The following is a 20,281-nucleotide window of genomic DNA, read 5'->3' on the forward strand; positions in this document are numbered from 1 at the left end:
AGAGTAAATGCAGAAGGAAATATTGAAGAAGAGTTAACATCCGTATTGGCAAAGCAGCTTCTGCATTCAAAAACCTGAATTACATATGGAAAAACAACAAAATATCCAGGAAGACAAAGATCAGATTGTATGTGAGCAATGTTAGATAAGTTCTGCTGTACGGTTCAGAAACATGGAGAACAACCAAAAAAGTAGAAAGTCGAATTAAAGGATTCGAAGGACGCTGTTTGAGACGAATAATTAACATCAGATGGCCACATGTTATTTCCAACAGTGAACTATCAGAAAGAACAGGTGTGAAGAATATAGTGAACGAGATCATCAGAAGGAGGTGGAAATATATTGGACATATACTGCGAATGGATAACAACCGGCATGTGAAAAAGGTATTGACATGGACACCACAAGGGACAAGAAAGCCTGGAAGACCGAAAGGCACATGGACAAGAGATATATCAGCAGAGATAAAAAGGCATGGTTACACCTGGAATCAAATAGAAAAACATCGCGAAAGATAGAACGAGTTGGAGGTCCCTTGTTGATGCCTTATGTGTTCAAGAAAATGAAGAGGATTAAGATACTAGTAATCAGAAGACATCCTAACTTCAAAACCAAATCTTTATATCTATGGAAAAATTTAGTAAAGGTTTTCAGTAATTTATGGTAACGATATCCCTGGTTTAATAATTTACCATTAATACATAGTTCGTTAAAATCAAAAACGTCACAACAGACACGGGCATAGCGAACAAGTTGTGAAATATAAACACCGTAAGATGGTGCCAAAGGAACATCACCATCTAAAAATGGAAAATTAACAATAGGGAACGAAAAATCGTCTTTTTTGTCGTAAATTTTAGTGGTGAGTTTCCCATTTAAAACCGAAATATCTAAATCCAGGAAAGGACAGTTATTACCGAATAAATTTGATTTATTTAAAGTAAGTTCCTTGGGGTGAATTTCATTAGTATATTGAGAAAATTCTTGATTATTTAACGAAAAAATATCATCAAGATAACGGTAAGTGTTGTTGAATTTATCAATTAAATGCAATTTCGACGGGTCTTTACTGAGTTTAGTCATAAACTGTGATTCGTAACAGTACAAAAACAAGTCTGCTATTAAAGGGGCACAATTAGTGCCCATGGGGATACCTACAACCTGTCGATAAGCTTTGTTGCCGAAACGTACATAAATATTATCAAGGAGAAAATTAACAGCTTCAATCATCTCATCACACCTCCAGTAAGTATATCTAGCATATTTATCTTTCTCATTAGAGAAGAAGGCTTTAAATGAGTTGCAGCAAATATATCTACATTCAGCTTTACCAAACGACCATTTAATTAAATAGGAAAACTTTTGTTTAATAAGATAGTGTGGAAGTGTAGTATAAAGAGTAGAAAAATCAAAACTATTAACAGAATCAAAAGGACCATCAAAAGCCCGTAATTTATCTAAAACATCCAAAGAATTTTTTACACTCCAAAAATGGTTTATATCACTATGTTCATATATTTTATTACAATAGTTTATGATAAGCTCTTTAATAGTAGTTAATGAACTAGTTAAGAGCACTGACAGATTAGTTGTAGAACACTTACTAGAGGCCGAAATGAAACGATATTTAAATGGTTTTTTGTGTAGTTTAGGTAGCCAATACATAGAAGGGACCATCAAATGTTCAGAAGAAGCCTTAAGCTTTGACGTGGTTGTGATATGCTTGTTTACTATATGACTCTCTGTGAAGCGGATGGACTTGAATGTAAATGAATTTGAAATTTCATTCTTAAGAACGTCCGTGTAGTATTTACGGCATACCACCACCACATTGTTGGCTGCTTTTTCGGCTGGTACAAACACAAACCGCTTTGAAAGTATTTGAAGTTTATTTGTAAACAATCTTAATATTTAACTATATTTGTTGTGTCCTTTATCTCTAGTTCGATGGGATAGATGCGTTAAACATAGTCACCAAATTTTGAATTATTTAGTGAGAGAACATCATCTATACAGCGGAAAGTAAAGTTAAACGATATTGCTAACTTCCTAAGAAACTCCTGTATGAAGTCAGTCTAATGCTAATAAAGAAACAAGTCCGCACGGAGAGGGATACAGTTGGTTCCCATTGGAATGTCGACAGTCTGTTGAAAAAACACGTCTTCCAAACGTAACAAATATGTTGCCAATCAAAAAATCAAGCAGCTTGATAATGTCAGCTTCAGATTTTTTTTTGGTTTGCATCAGAGTGATCCTTTACTAAGTAGGATTTATCCCTCCATAAGATAAGAAACTTGTATCTACGTTGGCCATTCTCTTTTTTATGAAACAAAGCAATACCAACTCTTTCAATTTGTCTTTGAGTTTGGAATGGGGAATACTTTTTTAAGGTGTAGAAAAGTCAAATGTTTTAATACTATTACAAGATGAAAGATTCTTAGATTGTATGTACTCTAATTGGTTATCAAAAGTACCAGGATTATAATTTTATACGCCAGACGCGCGTTTCGTCTACATAAGACTCATCAGTGACGCTCAGATCAAAACAGTTCAAAAAGCCAAAGAAATACAAAGTTGAAGAGCATAAGATCTTTGAATTTTTTTAGTATCCACATCTGATTCACCCCACCTCTAGAATAGGCAGTTTCACAATAACTTTTAAGCCCGGCTTTGATTGATGATAAAATATATGTTAATAATTTAGGAAGAGGTTTCGTGAAGCACTTGGAAGACTCAGCAATATACCGTTGTTTGTAAGGACACTTAGGTAGTTTAAGCATCCAATACAGTGATGGAAGATTCAGTTCTTAATCTTTGGTTGAAATTCCAAAGGAACATAGAATAGACCTATGATTATCCAGGATTTCCTCTTTGGTAAGTGTGGGTGATGTTGAGTTTCCAAGTGAATTGTCAATAACTAGTTCATTTATAAAGCTCAGTATACCATACTGCATTTTTTCATATCTCCTGTTTATGGTGGAGTTCTTGTTCCTTAGTCTTTAGTTTTCCATGTTGTGTATTGTGTACTTTTGGTAAAGAATTTCCATGTTGCGTATTGTGTACTTTTGGTTTTTTTTAGCATTGGAGTTGACAGTTTATTTTCGACTAATGAGTTTGAATATACCGTTGGTATCTTTCGCCTCTTGTTATCAAGCTTAGAAAAAGAAATACTAGCATGTGAAAAGGAAAGCGATTTATAATGCTCATGTTCACCATATGTCAAGAAAAAATCCTGTACACTTGTTATATTCTCATTCATTTTTTCTGTCTATTCTACAATATACCAAGATTTAGACAGACGGTTTAAAAGTGATCATAACTGTACTGAATTTTCTTCACAGGGACTCTATTAATGTTATTTACCGATGTGTTGAGTCATTTGTTCTAATAACATATGATTTGATGTCCAGTCAGAATGGTGGAGTTAAATCTGATGTCTTGTGTAAAAAGAATGTCACACAACAACTCTTTGAGGGGTCTGAAGGCGGCCTGTTGCAAGGCGAAATTTATCTTTTTATCAAATATATTCTCATTTTCCCTTGATCTTAATCCTGGCACTTTCTACTACAGGACCTTCATATGGTTTTATTTTTAATTTGTTCTCTTCCTGATTATGCATGAAATAATTTGCCACTGGACTTTTAAGCAACCAGACCTTGACCTTTATATAATTTCAACAGATCAAGAGAGGTTTTCCTACCTAAGAAGGCCATTATTTAACTAAGTAAGATAAATATGGATATATGATTAACAATATTACATTATGAAACCAGAATTGTGTCCTAATTTCAGTCTATAAATAGCTGCTGTGAAATGAAACCTTTGCACCCAACATCAATTCCTTATAAAATGAGGTTCTATAGAATCCGGTCTGGTGAAGATATTAATTATAAGTTTATAAACCAAATTTTGACATCAAGACCATCATATGTTGGGTCTGATGTTAAATTTACTAATTTTCAAATGTTAAAATAAAACACTCAATATAATTAAAAAGTTTATTTTCATATTTTGTGGAAAATTATATATTAAATGATTAAGTGAACTTAAATAATAAGCCCATCTTATATACAAACTATTATAATATTGATAGCACATATATTTCTGAAATAACACAAAAATGATAAAGACTTTACAAAACATTCTGTGTAGACATATTTTTTTGCAATATTGAACAAAGTGCAGCAACAGATGCATAATATTGAAATATGATTACATACTTAGTAGTAAATTTAATGTGTTATACATTCAATAACAATCTTTTTGTACAAGTAGTAAAATTAAAGTGTTGAACATTCAATAGCAATTGTTTTGTATCAGCATCCGTGATGATATCAGTAACAGTTGCATAGGCTTTATCAAACAACAGAAGAAATCTGTTTCAAGTTTGTAATAAAGTGTATACCATATTGCTGTTTTAATGTCAAAACATAACACTCACGGATATTGGTGTCCAGGACAAATAAGGGTGTCATGTTGAGAAAGCCTATTTTTCATTTCAGCTTTTGTTAATAAATTTTTTATTTTTAAAAGATAAGCCCAAAGCTATTTCATCAGAAAATATTTATATACTTTTTCTTTATTTTCAGGGTGAAGAATTCGTTTCAGAAGGTCAGGATTTTTTAGTTAATTTTTACCCACACTTAAACTTAAAAATGAATGCAGTTTTATATTATTATTCAATCGAAAAAATTCTATTCTATGTAGAAATTGAGAAAAATATATGGTGCACAAGTATACTGTATAATCTTTGCTAACTTCACAGTTAAAGCAGATACTGGTTTAATTAACAAGTGTAGGAATTTACATAGATCACAAATAGCAAGTTGTTTCAATAACAATTACTTCAAATCAGTATTGTAATCCCAAAACAAATTATTCTTCAAAATCTACCTATACCACCTAAACTACAGTTAAGTAAAGTTTAGCAGGATTTGTGGAAAAATTAATGGAACATCATCCATCAAACACCATATATCCCTTATCATTTGGTATAGATGATAGGTACACAGAGAGCTATAGATGCAGATAAGAGAAAGCCAACCAATAGCACTATTTCAATCAAGCACAACAAATGAAGAAAACGTATCATGACGATACTGACCTCTATAGCTTAAGACAAACACACTAAGTATGTTAAGTATGTGTCATTAATTTTCAAAACATTTTTGTGACTGCTTAACCTTACCAATTATCTGGTACAATAGGGTGATGGCAAAAGAGGCCAGCAAACAGTAATAAGTTACCAAAACAGACCAACTTATTTATCAGAAACTAGAAATACTAACCTTTATGGTGACTTGAATAACACCGGTATCATTTAGATTACAATTCTACCTTGACAGGTAAGTTTGTATTTAGCCTATAAAATACTTATTTAGCCTTGAGAATTGAAAGGTCAGTTTATCCCATTCATACAATAGAAGTTTACCTATAAGGGTCAGAATGGGGTTTACAGAATAGAGAATAAATGTAATAGCAACAAAAAATAGAGAATAGAGAAAATGAACAACAAAATAAAGAATAGAGAATAATGCGGTGCAAAAGTATAAAGAATAAATGTGCAAAATAAAAAGGAAACTTAGGTAACTGTAATGTAATACCGATAATATAATGATCAATGTGCAGAATTGATAAATAATCTTGTAACAAAAAGACTATATAGTAAAATCATTTTCATGAGAATTTGCTTTACAGAATGATAGTTATTTTTAAGGCTATTAAAAGAAAAATGCCCTAAAACTTTAAAGAATACAGATATTAAAAAACCCATGCAGGTCCTCATGTAATTTACATTGTCAAAATATAGGACACATCTAGTCAAACTGGTTTTAAACTAGACATCTAGTCAAACTGGTTTGGTATAACTGACTGTTTCTTGCCCTAGATGTCTATTTCACAGTGACCTTATATGTTTGAGCTAAGAGTACATTGTACTGTCAAATTCATTGATTTTCTGTTGGGACATGACCTACATTGTAAACATGCAAAATAGTGGCTTGAGATTTCAACTGATATTAGTATAATAAATTAAAATTTGGAATATTATATCCTGGTTGATGATGTGTTTTTTTGGGACCAAGATGTTTTCTTCATTCTTGTTCACATTATCATGATTATGATTATTTTAACCTTCAACATTGTTCAATGCACATTTAAAGATAGAAAAAAATTGAGCTCTCATTTAAAATATTTTGCAACTTAATAATAATCTGTCAGATTTGGTGTAAACAAAAAAACAAGACCCTGCAAGCATAGTCTATTTCTATAACAGTCAAGCAGATAGTTTTTTTTTATATCTGAAAAAAAAAACCTACCATGTAAAGAAATATGCAATTAAAAGGCCTAAAATAACCCCTAAATTCAACATTAACAGATTTTTAACAATTAAATCAAGATGCACAAAGTTTTAAGTATTGGTCAGAATATAGGGTTCTTTTGTACTTTAACAATATCACAATAACAATAAAGTGACCTTAATTTTGGACAAGGTAAATGGCATGAAGCCAAATTTATCAACTCTATTGTATGAATGGGAAACTGACCTTTCAATTCTCAAGGCTAAATAAGTATTTTATAGGCTAAATACAAACTTACCTGTCAAGGTAGAATTGTAATCTGAGTGAAACCGGTGTTATTCAAGTCACCATAAGTATAAATATCACAGAAAATTTCATGAAAACTCTTAATTCAGGTTAAGATATATGGTGTTTTCCTTGACAAGGATATTAATCAGTGCAGCTATGAATAAATTTAGTGAAAAATTGTTTAAAAGCTTGACTTTGTAATTCATTTTGTACATTCCATCTAAATGCTTATTTTATGTTTTAGTGAACTATTTCATTCAATGTTTACACCCAAGTGGTCTTGTATAACTAATTTTTGGTCTACTTGAATTCAACAATATGAATGATAAGATTAGACGTCAGTATGAATAGAACACAGGATAGCGCATAAAAGTTATAACAAAGCATTCATTCAGTACGACTACAGCTATTAGGACGGACATATCAAACCCTATATATCCCAAACTTCTAATACTCATTACATCATGAAAAAAAATATGTCATCATACAAGCAGCTGCTTATAAATTAATTATATACTCCAAAAATTTGAAAATCAATGATAATATACTGCTAAATCATTTCCAGGGAGATAATAAACTCTTTTCATGGCCTTTTATATCTGCCATCGTGAAAATTATCAGCCCATCAAGAGACCATGAAATTAAGTAAGGGATTCATCATTCTCATCAAATATTTTAAAACTTAACATTGATAGCTGTTGACATTGAAAAGAAATGTCTGATCTATACAACTACATTGGAGGAAAACAAATTGGATTATAAGCCTTTCAAACCAACCTGTGAAGATTTATAGTGATATTGTTAGTTATATTATTCAGAGAGTTTTAATTAATTGCACATGTGAAAATGGTAGCAATAAAACTAATGTACAAGTTCTTTGGTGACAAATAGGTGGGTTCTAAGCGTATGATCTCCATAAAGGGGATTCAAATAATAAATTATTCATATTTTTGTTTTAGCATGAAGAATAAAAAAAATTGTGGTTAAGAAAAAACTCATGGATGGTAAAAAATATGTAGTAAAATCCAGAAATGAGTGAAAACTTTCACATTTGTGAAAGATTATAAGAAACAAAATTTCAAAAAATCTGGACAATTTTCATCAATGACAAAAATTGATGTGAAGTATAAGTTTGTTATGGCTGAATACAATCAGGAAATAGTCAGGTTCTGTTTTTCTGATCTAAATTAATTTATATTTCACCTCAAAGAAAATATTCAGTAGTTCTTCATTGGATGACAAATCTCAGACTTCTAAATAACAAATATACGGCAATGTTTGGTCAAAATATACAGGTAAATAAGCCAAATATACAGGTAAGAATTAATGGCACTTTCAGCTGACGACAGGAATGTATGGAAAGCCACAAAAGCAAATATACAAAACATTGTGCGTTGATTATCCTACCTAATAATTAGCATAAAAAACAAAAAAATGGCAAGTAAAAAATCTCATGAAAATAAGTAACATAATACATTGTAAACTATAATTTATAAAAACCTGAAATAATTAACTATTATCATTATATGGTACTTAAAACATTGTAGTACATATAACACATCTGATCAACTGAAACAACTACAGTTATAATTTGTGTAATTTCATGTACTGGTCGTAAAATATTTCAATTGTTCCTAGGTTCATTCATGATAGATTAGTCATTAAACATTAACAATATGTCCCTGTTAATAAGTATGTACTAATTTTTACATATATAAATCATTGAGTGGTATTATTGGGATTATCCATATTTGGTTGCTTATCGAAATTAAAAAAAAACCTTAACAAAATACAAATTATTTCTTCTTTGATAAGTATGAAAACCCACAAACCAAGGAAATCTTCCAAAATGTTATCTCTTTATATAATTCTCATTATGTACAACTGCATTTATCTCACAAGAGAATTCAATCTCTCTCAACTCAAGCATGACATATCCTTTAAACAAAGGTTCAAGGCTGATATTTTAATGTATCTTTTTTCAATTCCTGCTTCTGAGTAAATATTTAGCCAACAACAAACATGCACACATTCAACTGCTTCATTATAACATATAACATTGGTACCAATAAATATAGAAATAAATAATAATCCTGAATAAAGAGGAACAAATTTATGGAAATATTGGGATATAAACACTCATTTATTGTAAGGCATCTGTACCACTTTAAAAACGAGGGTAACAGTTATAACATCTTTAAATCTTGAATTTTAGAGATCACTAAGTATTACCTCCATGGACTATATGCAGACATTATTCCAGCATATATGCATGCTGTTTTTAAAGGAGGAAACTGCAGTTTATTAAAATCAAGGTGTTATGATAATACTAACAACATTGCAATTTCATGGTCAAATGATTTGACCATGAAATTGCAAAAAAAATGACAATGTGAAATGTGGTTGGAATTTAAAACAGTGCACTATATTGTTGTCTCCTTATTTTGACATTACTGTAGAAGATTTTTGTGCTGAATTTTATTGGAGGACACTTACTCCGTGCACAAAATTTAATGTATTAAGTAATTATGGAGTAAAAATTAACGGAAATTTACATTGTACACTTCATGTCAAATTCAAAAATTTCACCAAACACTAGTTTAAAGCATTATTATGAAAAAGATGTAATATGTTTCTAACCCTTGAATAAAAAAAGCATCTTTTAGACAATGGTTATTTTGTATATACATACAACAGTCTATTGATAGTTAGTTACAACTTCAATCCTGCTTCAAATAATAATGCATGCTTTAGTAGGTCAAATTATTTAATTTTTCAGGAACTTTTTTAATGTACAGGGAAATATGAAACTATTAATAAATTGAGGTTAAACAGATTCAATTTGTATGTGGTTTAATTTACTGTTTTACACAATTTTAAAACCATCATTTCACATTCCAATACATGATTTAAAAATTTAAAAGTTTTCTTGAAAACAGATGGGTAAAACAAAACTAATTTTCAAAGTATAAAACAACTGAATTATAATTGAAAAAAGGCATTTTATCATCGAGTGTCCCATATTTACATCTATGCATATAATATATATTTATATAATTAGATATATAACCATGTCCAGCACCCCATCTTCTTATTGACTTAACTTACACAAAACAAATGAGTTATTTCATGTTAAATTCAGCTAAAGCACATGTTTTTGGATATAACAATTGATTCAGAATATAAATGTATCATTGACGACTCCTCAGCAAGAAAGATAATCTGTTTAAGTTAAGGTATCTCCATATCATCCTAATAATAATCTAGGTCCTTTCATTAAATCCTCTGCCAAATGTTGCCATTATTTGAATTATCCACTACTGCCTATGCCTGTCCTGCAGTGCATGCAGTGCCTAGTAATACAGTCTTTACTCAAGTCATTCTCATATCTTATAGCTTTTCAATTGAAAAAATAAGAGCATGAGGCATAGATGGAGTGTTTCAAAATTAGCCATAATACAAAGTTTTGTAACTATTTCCTAAAAACTGACCAATGAAATGCCAGGAAAAAAGTTAGACTTTCACTTCCATTCCTTGTTCAATGAATACAGTATCTGGTAGCCACAAATGAAATTCTTTTACTGAAGAACAGCTACAAGCTCAAACCAAATGTTTGTAAACATATATAGGTAGATAGATGTACTGGTAGACTGTTACACTAATAAATACATAGACTGATAGACCTTGTTTTGAAAACATTGATGTGTATAACATGAAGTGATGATAGTGAAGAACACATTGTCTGCATCACCACAGAAATTATATGTTAAAAATAGCACAGCTACTATGGTAACATATCACAATGTAGCATTGTTTCTATGGCAACATATACATGGTATAATATTTCTAAGCGTATATCTATATAACTGTTGAATGTCGTGAAGTAACAGAGTCTTTTTTACTCTTTAACGATGCCGACGGAGATGGCCTTGAACTTGAATAGGCATTTTCATTTCCTGTTATTACAACTGTCCCATAAAATTTTTCTTGTTCCTCTCGTTGTTTTTGGAATTCCTCTTCTAATCTCTGAAAAAGAATTTGTAATCATGAATACATTATCAAGGATAAGTAAGTATACATAATGGTTGATAAAACAAGTTCTAAATTTAATGATGGTTACTTCAATTGTTTTAAGCTACCTTGAATTTTATTAAACATCCATTGATTGTTTTTTTCTGTTTGTCACAAGTCATTTTGCAGCCCTTTATAGCTTACTGTTTGGTGTGAGCCAATGCTCTGTGTTGAAGACCAAGCTTTGACCTATAATCGTTTTTCTTTTACAAATTGTGACTTGGATGGAGAGATGTCTCATTAGCGTTCATACCACATTCTTATATCTATATATCATTTAACTTCATAGATGTGATACAATTTAAAAAGGGAATCATTTCGTTGACCTGAGCATAAGTCATGTAAAATTTAAAATACAGTTAATATTGAAAGAAGACATAAACTTTTGTATTTCTTGCATGACTGGTTATTATTTATGAGATTTGTTAAAAAAAACCTACTTGAATCAATTTTGAAAGTGTGGACCATCTGATTACAAAGTATCGAGAACTAATTTGTACGATCATTCATCAAAGATTTGCATGGTTGAATGTCTATTTATCAACCAACTTATAGCTGTTAATTCAAAACATAAATTTATAGTTTATTGTTGATCATCTCAATGAGATTGATTTTCTCGCTTGAACAGTAATCTAGTTGAGATGACCAATGATAATCTGTTTATTGCTATTTTACCTATGAAGATGTTATTAATTTCCTTGACAATGGCACATGTTCCCTTAGTTTCTAGTGATAACTTTTCATATCAGTCTACTTTGCTGAGAAAGGAAATTATCAGTCAGTAAGATCAATGAAAAATTCCATAAATTAGTATTAATATGTCTTATTGCACAGACATGACAATATCATTGAAGATAACAAACCTGTTTTCTAGGTACAAGTTGGTTCTTCCATTCCCGTAACTCATTAGAATATTGTTCATCTAATTCTTTAATCTTCTGTGTCTCTTGTTCCATTAACATCTTCCTCTTTTCACCCTAATATAAAAAAAAACCAAAAAAAACATATAACAACAGTGGTTGAGACTAGAGTTTGGACAGTGTGCTTAAAATTGTCATCCTCCCCATATATATACATGGTGTCCATGATACAACATATTCATGGATCATATCAATATACTGAATTTTCTCATTTTCTTACATTTGTAACTCTTTCACCATTTTTTAGAATTTAAGTGATTTTGTTGTCATTACATGATCTACAACTAAAAGAATAATTAACAATAAGAAAAAACAAACAACACAAGAAAGATTTTGATATAAATTAGAATACTTCAGAGTTAGTAATTCTAAGCACATGATTGATAGATTGATGGATTGATGGATTGATGGATTGGTTGTTTACGTCCAGTAGCATAATCATAATGATAACTTATTAATAAAGATCTTGCTATATCTGACACTATACTTTTCAGCCAAAAATCTTTGGGGGAAAAATCTGTCTGATGAAAACAATACATTTTTTCTGAATTCCATTGACGTACAAAAAATATCCCAACTCAAACATACACCAACTTTTTAATTTACCTGTAATTGTTCAAGTTCTCTGAGACTTGTCTCGTTTCTAAACACCAAATCTTCCCATTGTTTCTTGTGTTTATTTTCTTGTCTCTGTTGTTCTGATTTTATTCTCTTTTTCTCATTTTCTTCAAACTGAAAAAAAGATTCAATAATTATATTTAGTTTTACATTTTCACTTAGTCAACTTCCAAATCATTTGTAATTATGAGATTAGTACTCTCAAATAATAAAATGAACCCACCAAATTCACACTGACCAATTTATACACATTGAAAAACAACTTTTGTTAAACAAGATGAATGTTGAGCTATTGCTTACTAATAAAACAACAGTCATAAGCAATTAGTAAAAGAAAATTGACAAAATATGTCAGGAGTATATTTTCAAAGTGGTTGTTGTTGGTTGCTTTCTGCCTTATTGGTTTATTAATTAATGATAAATCAGGTTATTAATTGATTTGTTTCAATTGTTTCATATTTTTTCATGCTAAGACTGACTATACAGAGAAAGTTTTGCTCATTATTGAAGGCTGTACAATAGTTGTTTACATTCATATCCTTTGATTTCTTATGGATAGTTGTCTCTCTATTCTTATAATGGGTGTGAAAACACATCAAATTGTATAACAGATCACATGACGCTTCATATCAAATTATATGAATCTCTGATTGGTAGTTTTTGAGAAAAATGCAACTAAAATTTCTTACATGGCCATAATGTGTATTTGGTATACGGCAGTTTAGCAGGGGTCTTAAACTATAGACTATTAAATAATCAATTTAAACAGATGTATTGTTTGGTGTTTCTATTACCTGCAACAAAACTTGAGGGTACTATAAGGATAGATTTTATCATTACTCTACATAGTTATATCATATATATGTATTGTATACATACAATCAATATTTAATATAATTATCTTATATTGTAAACTTATCAACTTCTTAAAGATAATTTACATAAGAATTTTTGAGAGCATATTTTTCATTAATATTCACATTGGAAGATTAAATTGTGCTTTGACACAATATAGAACTGTCATGAAAAAGTATAAAGGCAAAATATATTGGTATCAAATATGTCACAATTATATGTTCCCACTGAAGTTGAAAAGTTTACAGCTCTATATGACCTTTGGTACATGCACAATATAATTATAAAATTTTAAGAGCAATTTCTTGTATATGATGTGCCTATCACTATTTGAAAAATACAGAAAAAATTGTTTTCAAGGCCTGATTTCATTAATTAGTTTACAGTTAGTCAGTGTTAATATTCATTTTAGACAGTGAGTGTTCTTAAATTCCTAAACTGCATAGTGAAAAACTCAGATAAAAGTGTTTGTATTATAAATCTCTAAAGAAAACTCTAGAAAAGTTCGGACAGGAAGAGAATTATATGTTTTGAAGGCAATATTCTATCTGACAACTGAAGGCAAAATTCTATCTTACAACTGAAGGCAGTATTCTATCTTACAACTGAAGGCAAAATTCTATCTTACAACTGAAGGCAATATTCTATCTGACAACTGAAGGCAGTATTCTATCTGACAACTGAAGGCAGTATTCTATCTTACAACTGAAGGCAAAATTCTATCTGACAACTGAAGGCAATATTCTATCTGACAACTGAAGGCAGTATTCTATCTGACAACTGAAGGCAGTATTCTATCTGACAACTGAAGGCAATATTCTATCTTACAACTGAAGGCAGTATTCTATCTTACAACTGAAGGCAGTATTCTATCTTACAACTGAAGGCAGTATTCTATCTTACAACTGAAGGCAGTATTCTGAAGGCAATATTCTATCTTACAACTGAAGGCAGTATTCTATCTTACAACTGAAGGCAGTATTCTATCTTACAACTGAAGGCAGTATTCTATCTTACAACTGAAGGCAGTATTCTATCTTACATCTGAAGGCAGTATTCTATCTTACATCTGAAGGCAGTATTCTATCTTACAACTGAAGGCAGTATTCTATCTTACAACTGAAGGCAGTATTCTATCTGACAACTGAAGGCAGTATTCTATCTGACAACTGAAGGCAGTATTCTATCTGACAACTGAAGGCAGTATTCTATCTGACAACTGAAGGCAGTATTCTATCTGACAACTGAAGGCAGTATTCTATCTGACAACTGAAGGCAGTATTCTATCTGACAACTGAAGGCAGTATTCTATCTGACAACTGAAGGCAGTATTCTATCTGACAACTGAAGGCAGTATTCTATCTGACAACTGAAGGCAGTATTCTATCTGACAACTGAAGGCAGTATTCTATCTGACAACTGAAGGCAGTATTCTATCTATCTTACAACTGAAGGCAATATTCTATCTTACAACTGAAGGCAATATTCTATCTTACAACTGAAGGCAGTATTCTATCTTACAACTGAAGGCAGTATTCTATCTTACAACTGATCTTACAACTGAAGGCAGTATTCTATCTTACAACTGAAGGCAATATTCTATCTTACAACTGAAGGCAATATTCTATCTTACAACTGAAGGCAGTATTCTATCTTACAACTGAAGGCAGTATTCTATCTTACAACTGAAGGCAATATTCTATCTTACAACTGAAGGCAGTATTCTATCTGACAACTGAAGGCAGTATTCTATCTTACAACTGAAGGCAGTATTCTATCTTACAACTGAAGGCAGTATTCTATCTTACAACTGAAGGCAGTATTCTATCTTAGAACTGAAGGCAGTATTCTATCTTACAACTGAAGGCTCTTACAACTGAAGGCAGTATTCTATCTTACAACTGAAGGCAGTATTCTATCTTACAACTGAAGGCAGTATTCTATCTTACAACTGAAGGCAGTATTCTATCTTACAACTGAAGGCAGTATTCTATCTTACAACTGAAGGCAATATTCTATCTTACAACTGAAGGCAGTATTCTATCTTACAACTGAAGGCAGTATTCTATCTTACAACTGAAGGCAGTATTCTATCTTACAACTGAAGGCAGTATTCTATCTTACAACTGAAGGCAGTATTCTATCTTACAACTGAAGGCAGTATTCTATCTTACAACTGAAGGCAGTATTCTATCTGACAACTGAAGGCAATATTCTATCTTACAACTGAAGGCAGTATTCTATCTTACAACAGAAGGCAGTATTCTATCTGACAACTGAAGGCAATATTCTATCTTACAACTGAAGGCAGTATTCTATCTTACAACTGAAGGCAATATTCTATCTTACAACTGAAGGCAATATTCTATCTTACAACTGAAGGCAGTATTCTATCTTACAACTGAAGGCAGTATTCTATCTTACAACTGAAGGCAGTATTCTATCTTACAACTGAAGGCAATATTCTATCTTACAACTGAAGGCAGTATTCTATCTGACAACTGAAGGCAGTATTCTATCTGACAACTGAAGGCAATATTCTATCTTACAACTGAAGGCAGTATTCTATCTGACAACTGAAGGCAATATTCTATCTTACAACTGAAGGAAGTATTCTATCTTACAACTGAAGGCAATATTCTATCTTACAACTGAAGGCAGTATTCTATCTTACAACTGAAGGCAGTATTCTATCTTACAACTGAAGGCAGTATTCTATCTTACAACTGAAGGCAATATTCTATCTTACAACTGAAGGCAGTATTCTATCTTACAACTGAAGGCAATATTCTATCTTACAACTGAAGGCAGTATTCTATCTTACAACTGAAGGCAGTATTCTATTTTAAGATCCATTGATGATACGATTGGTCTAAACTGTAGGAATTAGAAATTCAAAAACCTAATTTCCATAGTAAAAACTTTTCATTTGCAGAGAACAATTTCAGTTTAAAACTTTCTTTTGATTTCATGCATTTTAATAAGACATTCATAGAGTACAGAGTTCCCTATAAAATTCATCAGACTCATATGTGGAGCTTTATAATATTCAACTATTCAATATTATTTAATCATTCTCTTTGCCTGGGTATAAAGATGTCAGTGTTCAAATATTGGAACCCATGCATGTTTTTATGGAACAGCCCTCATACATGATTTCACTACTTTGATTTGCGATTTATATAAATATTTATGATATGAGTTCTTCATGGTTTTAAAGTTTCAATAAAAACATGAGCTATGACTAACTTTCACAATTTTTTTAATCGTGAATTTGAAATTTTCCAAGTCTTGCAGACCTTCTGATCTTAAAAAACACTTTACCAATTAATACCCAAATTCCAACTTCAAAACACCCACATTGCCTTACATATTTAAACCAGAATTTAAAATTCTAAAAGATTAGTACATTAATTATTTAAGTCAAAAACTATTTTAATTTCATTAAATTTTGAACACTGAAATCAGTTATACAAGTATACGGGACAGACTTACATCCTTTTGATGCTTGTTTGTACAGAATTGCAATAAAAAACACTGCATACTACACTCCCCCTGCATTAAATATAAATGTGCATTGAACCTACCTCCCTGACCATCTGAATAACAAGTATAATAATCTCAAAAGTAAATTTCAAGCAATACACACAATCATTTTATTTCAAACTACTATGAAGATCACATTTTCAAATTGTGGTATAAAAACTTCACTGGAGATCATACAATTCTCCCATCCTTAAAAAAGAACTTTTAAATCAAGATTTTTAGTAGGTTTAACTTAAAAAATATGGGAATTCATCTCTTAAAATTCACTATCATCTGAATTAAATTGTTGTGAAAATTGTCTACATATTTCTTTTAAAACACTTGAATATCAATTTAGAACTAAAGTGATATAATCAAACTGTCCTAATCCCATCTAAAATTATAAATATGATATCTTAAAATAATATAATTTGAAAAGGTCAGGGTTGTGAAATTCAAATGGCCCACATTAGCTACCTGTTTCATTTTAGCCCTGTCGTCCTCCGGAGATCCTACAACACTTAGTCGTAGACTCTGTTTGAACATCTGAGCTCTGGTTTTGGCCTCGTTTTTAAGTATCTTAGGAAGTCTTCTTTTCTCTAGCACATGTCTTCTTTGCATTTCTTCTTCCTTCCCTAAATTGCTTCTCTTCATTTGGTCTACTTCCTGTTAGTGAAATATAATTCAATAAGTTTGTTGTAATGGCAAAATCTTACAATTCTTTGACATCTTTGTCTCTTTTGTTCTGTTAATTCATTTGTAAGAAAATAGATCATGCAACAAGTATTTTTGCCATAGGTGTTGTCTTTGTGTGTAAATGGGAAAAGAGTCACATCAACTTTTTTTCTCTTCTTAGAATCTTTTTAGAACAAAAAAGCACTTTTGACAACATTGAAAATAAGAGTAATACCTTTAAACAATCAGAAGACAGTAAATTCACCAAATTTATTTATTTAAGTATAACCATATCAATCGAAAAATTATTGAGTATTTTGTTTTGGTGGCTGAACATTGAGAAAATTGGCCATGAATTTTAAGGACAACTGATTATTTTAAGTATTTTGAATATACTGAGTATTACTGTATAAGTTAATAATATAAACCTTTTGGTGACGAGTTAACATCTGGTGACGTTTTAAGAAAAACATATCTTTCAGTTGACTCTTTGCCAGTTGGTGTTTTTCATGTAACTGTTGTTTTTCTAACTCCCAAATTGCTGCCTCACGAGCTGAAAAGAAATATTCAATTTTAATTACAATATACTTTTATCCTTTAATTGTTGTACAAATATTATTCAATTTTAATTACAATATACCTTTATCCTTCAATTGTTGTAGAATTGGGTAGAAATATTCAATTTTAATTACAATATACTTTAATCCATTAATTGTTGTAGAATTGGGTAGGCAAATGCTCACATTAATCTGTACCGACACAGGCTCCAAATGGCCTCCTTTATACGCCATAACTCATGGTGGTGATCCTTATAAAGGATGCTCATACGAAGACAAGAAGAAGAAGAGAAGTAGAGTGTGCTGTCGCCGTAACCTTATAAACATTGTATTTTTATCATGTATTAATGGTTCTATATAAAACTATATGACTTTTATAATTTGTTCCTATGTTGTACTGTTACATCACTCTCCCAGGTAAGGAGTGTTTGGCCCCAGCAAACTAGCTTAACATGCCACATTATTTTTGTGCGTCCTAAGCCAAGAGCCTGTAATTCAGAGGTTGTCATTTATTGCTATGTTACATATTTGTTTTTTTCATTATGTTGTTCATAAATTAGGCCGTTAGTTTTTTGTTCATTTGAATTGTTTTACATTTGTCATTTCAGGACCTTTTTAGCTGACTATGCAGTTTGGGATTTGTCCATTATTGAAGGCCCTACAGAGACCTATAGTTTCTAATTTCCATGTCATTTGGTTTCTTGTGAAAAGTTGTCTCATTGGCAATTGTACCCCATCTTTTTTTTTTATAAGTTTAACCTGGCCACATTCTGTTTGTGTCTGTCAGGAATCTGTCATTCAGTGGTTGTAGTTTGTACCTGTTTATCATATTTGTATTTCTTTCAATGATTCGTACATAAATTATGCCATAAGTTTTCTGGTTTAACTGTTTTACACTTATCATTTCAGGACCTTTTATATGTGACTATGGCTGTATGGTATATAGGTTCTGCTCATTGTTGAAGGCCATACAGTGACCTGTAGTTGTAAAATTCTATATCATTTGATCTCTGTATGATAGTTGTCTCGTTAGCAATCAAACTAAATCTCCTTATCTTTTATATATAACTTCTCATTTGGAATATTAATTCTACATTTTAAGGTAACTCAGGCAGTGTAAGTCTATGTTTAATCTATTTAAAGCATTAAAAGCGTCTTATTCATTCACAATCTCTTGTCAAACAATGTTTATTCTCGGACTCATTTTCGAAAATTTTTCCACGGCCGCCATTGCACATTTTTGGGAAAACTACGGATCGGAACCGGACCAGATATGACAAAAATCCCCATTTTCACGATAATGACAACAGATCGAAAAAATATACCAAGAGAGAAAACTACGCATTAACAGACTTAGTATTTGTTAGATAACTTTGTTAAAAATACATATAATTTTGATGTAAAGATAAGAATCAACTGGGACTAATTGATTGAGTGCCATGAAACAATGAATTTCATAAACAAAACAAAAAAAGTTTTTAAATTGATTTTTTTTGCTACTTTTGCTACTTTATCTTTACTTAATATAATATAAAAAATAGTTAATTTTGTGTACTAGATATTTAGTTTTGTATATATACAGCTTGCACTATAATGAACAATTCATTCATTTGACTTATTGTTGGGTAACTGAAACCACATATTTATTTTTATTTGGCACAAGAGGAAAAAAATAATTCTGTAACTATAAATGAATAAAGAAAACATAAACTGAAACAACTGTTTTTGTGGTTATAGTTTAATTGTATTCTCAGTTATGAATATATAACAATATAAACTAAAACATATAAAGGAAAAAGAGCATCGACGCGACGCGACAAATGACATTAAAAAAAATACAGTTATTTTTTTTTTACGCAAAATGTGATGCTATCCAAAATTTCTGGGGAGAACACTGAACTCAGGTTCACAGAATTTTGGCATTGTATCTTTACTATTTCATTATATAATCAAGAATATTTTACTTGTACTAAGATTGTTTCCTAAAGTCACAAAATATATTTAATTTTATAAGGCCAACTAAAATTAATTAGTAGATTTTCATCCAAATTTTTGAAAAAAATGGGGCGGGTGGGAGGATTTTATTTTTTAAATTTTATTTCATATGAAACCCTTTTGTGACGAGTTCTTTATATATGCAAGTGTAATAATAAGCTTATATTATGTATACACAAGTATGAGGAATCTTACAAAATATTTCAAATCCTTAAATGAATATATCTAATTGCAGCTTTAAAAACTTAACAAAAAAAACGTGTGAGAAACACTCTCTTCAGTTAGACTACCTACACAAAATGTATTTGGATTTCTAAACAATGGTTTGTATAACCATAAAATGAAGCAAATGCATTGGTATGCAACACAATTATTATGAGTACAGAATAAAATGAAAACTCAGAGAGTGTTGAAAATAATAGGGTTGGTACTTTATATGCAAGATGAAAATATAATCATCATGTAAAACATGAACTTA

The 20,281-nt window shown here is 30.7% G+C and overlaps 1 protein-coding gene across 1 annotated transcript in view; it reads right to left on the bottom strand.

Moving 5' to 3' along the window:
• Positions 1 to 3,984: 3,984 nt before the first annotated feature.
• Positions 3,985 to 20,281, bottom strand: part of LOC139521107 (serine/threonine-protein kinase 10-like) — a 71,238-nt gene continuing 54,941 nt past the window's right edge. Inside the window, exons 17-22 of the mRNA XM_071314386.1 lie at positions 17,680 to 17,804; positions 17,054 to 17,242; positions 12,185 to 12,310; positions 11,522 to 11,635; positions 6,648 to 10,613; positions 3,985 to 5,274 (exon numbers count right to left, since the gene is read on the bottom strand). Coding sequence (XP_071170487.1) covers positions 10,446 to 10,613; positions 11,522 to 11,635; positions 12,185 to 12,310; positions 17,054 to 17,242; positions 17,680 to 17,804 — 722 coding nt within the window. The 3' untranslated portion in view covers positions 3,985 to 5,274; positions 6,648 to 10,445. The remainder of the gene's footprint in view (positions 5,275 to 6,647; positions 10,614 to 11,521; positions 11,636 to 12,184; positions 12,311 to 17,053; positions 17,243 to 17,679; positions 17,805 to 20,281) is intronic.

This window comes from Mytilus edulis, chromosome 4 (assembly GCF_963676685.1).
Source record: "Mytilus edulis chromosome 4, xbMytEdul2.2, whole genome shotgun sequence".
Taxonomy (NCBI): Eukaryota; Metazoa; Mollusca; class Bivalvia; order Mytilida; family Mytilidae; genus Mytilus; species Mytilus edulis.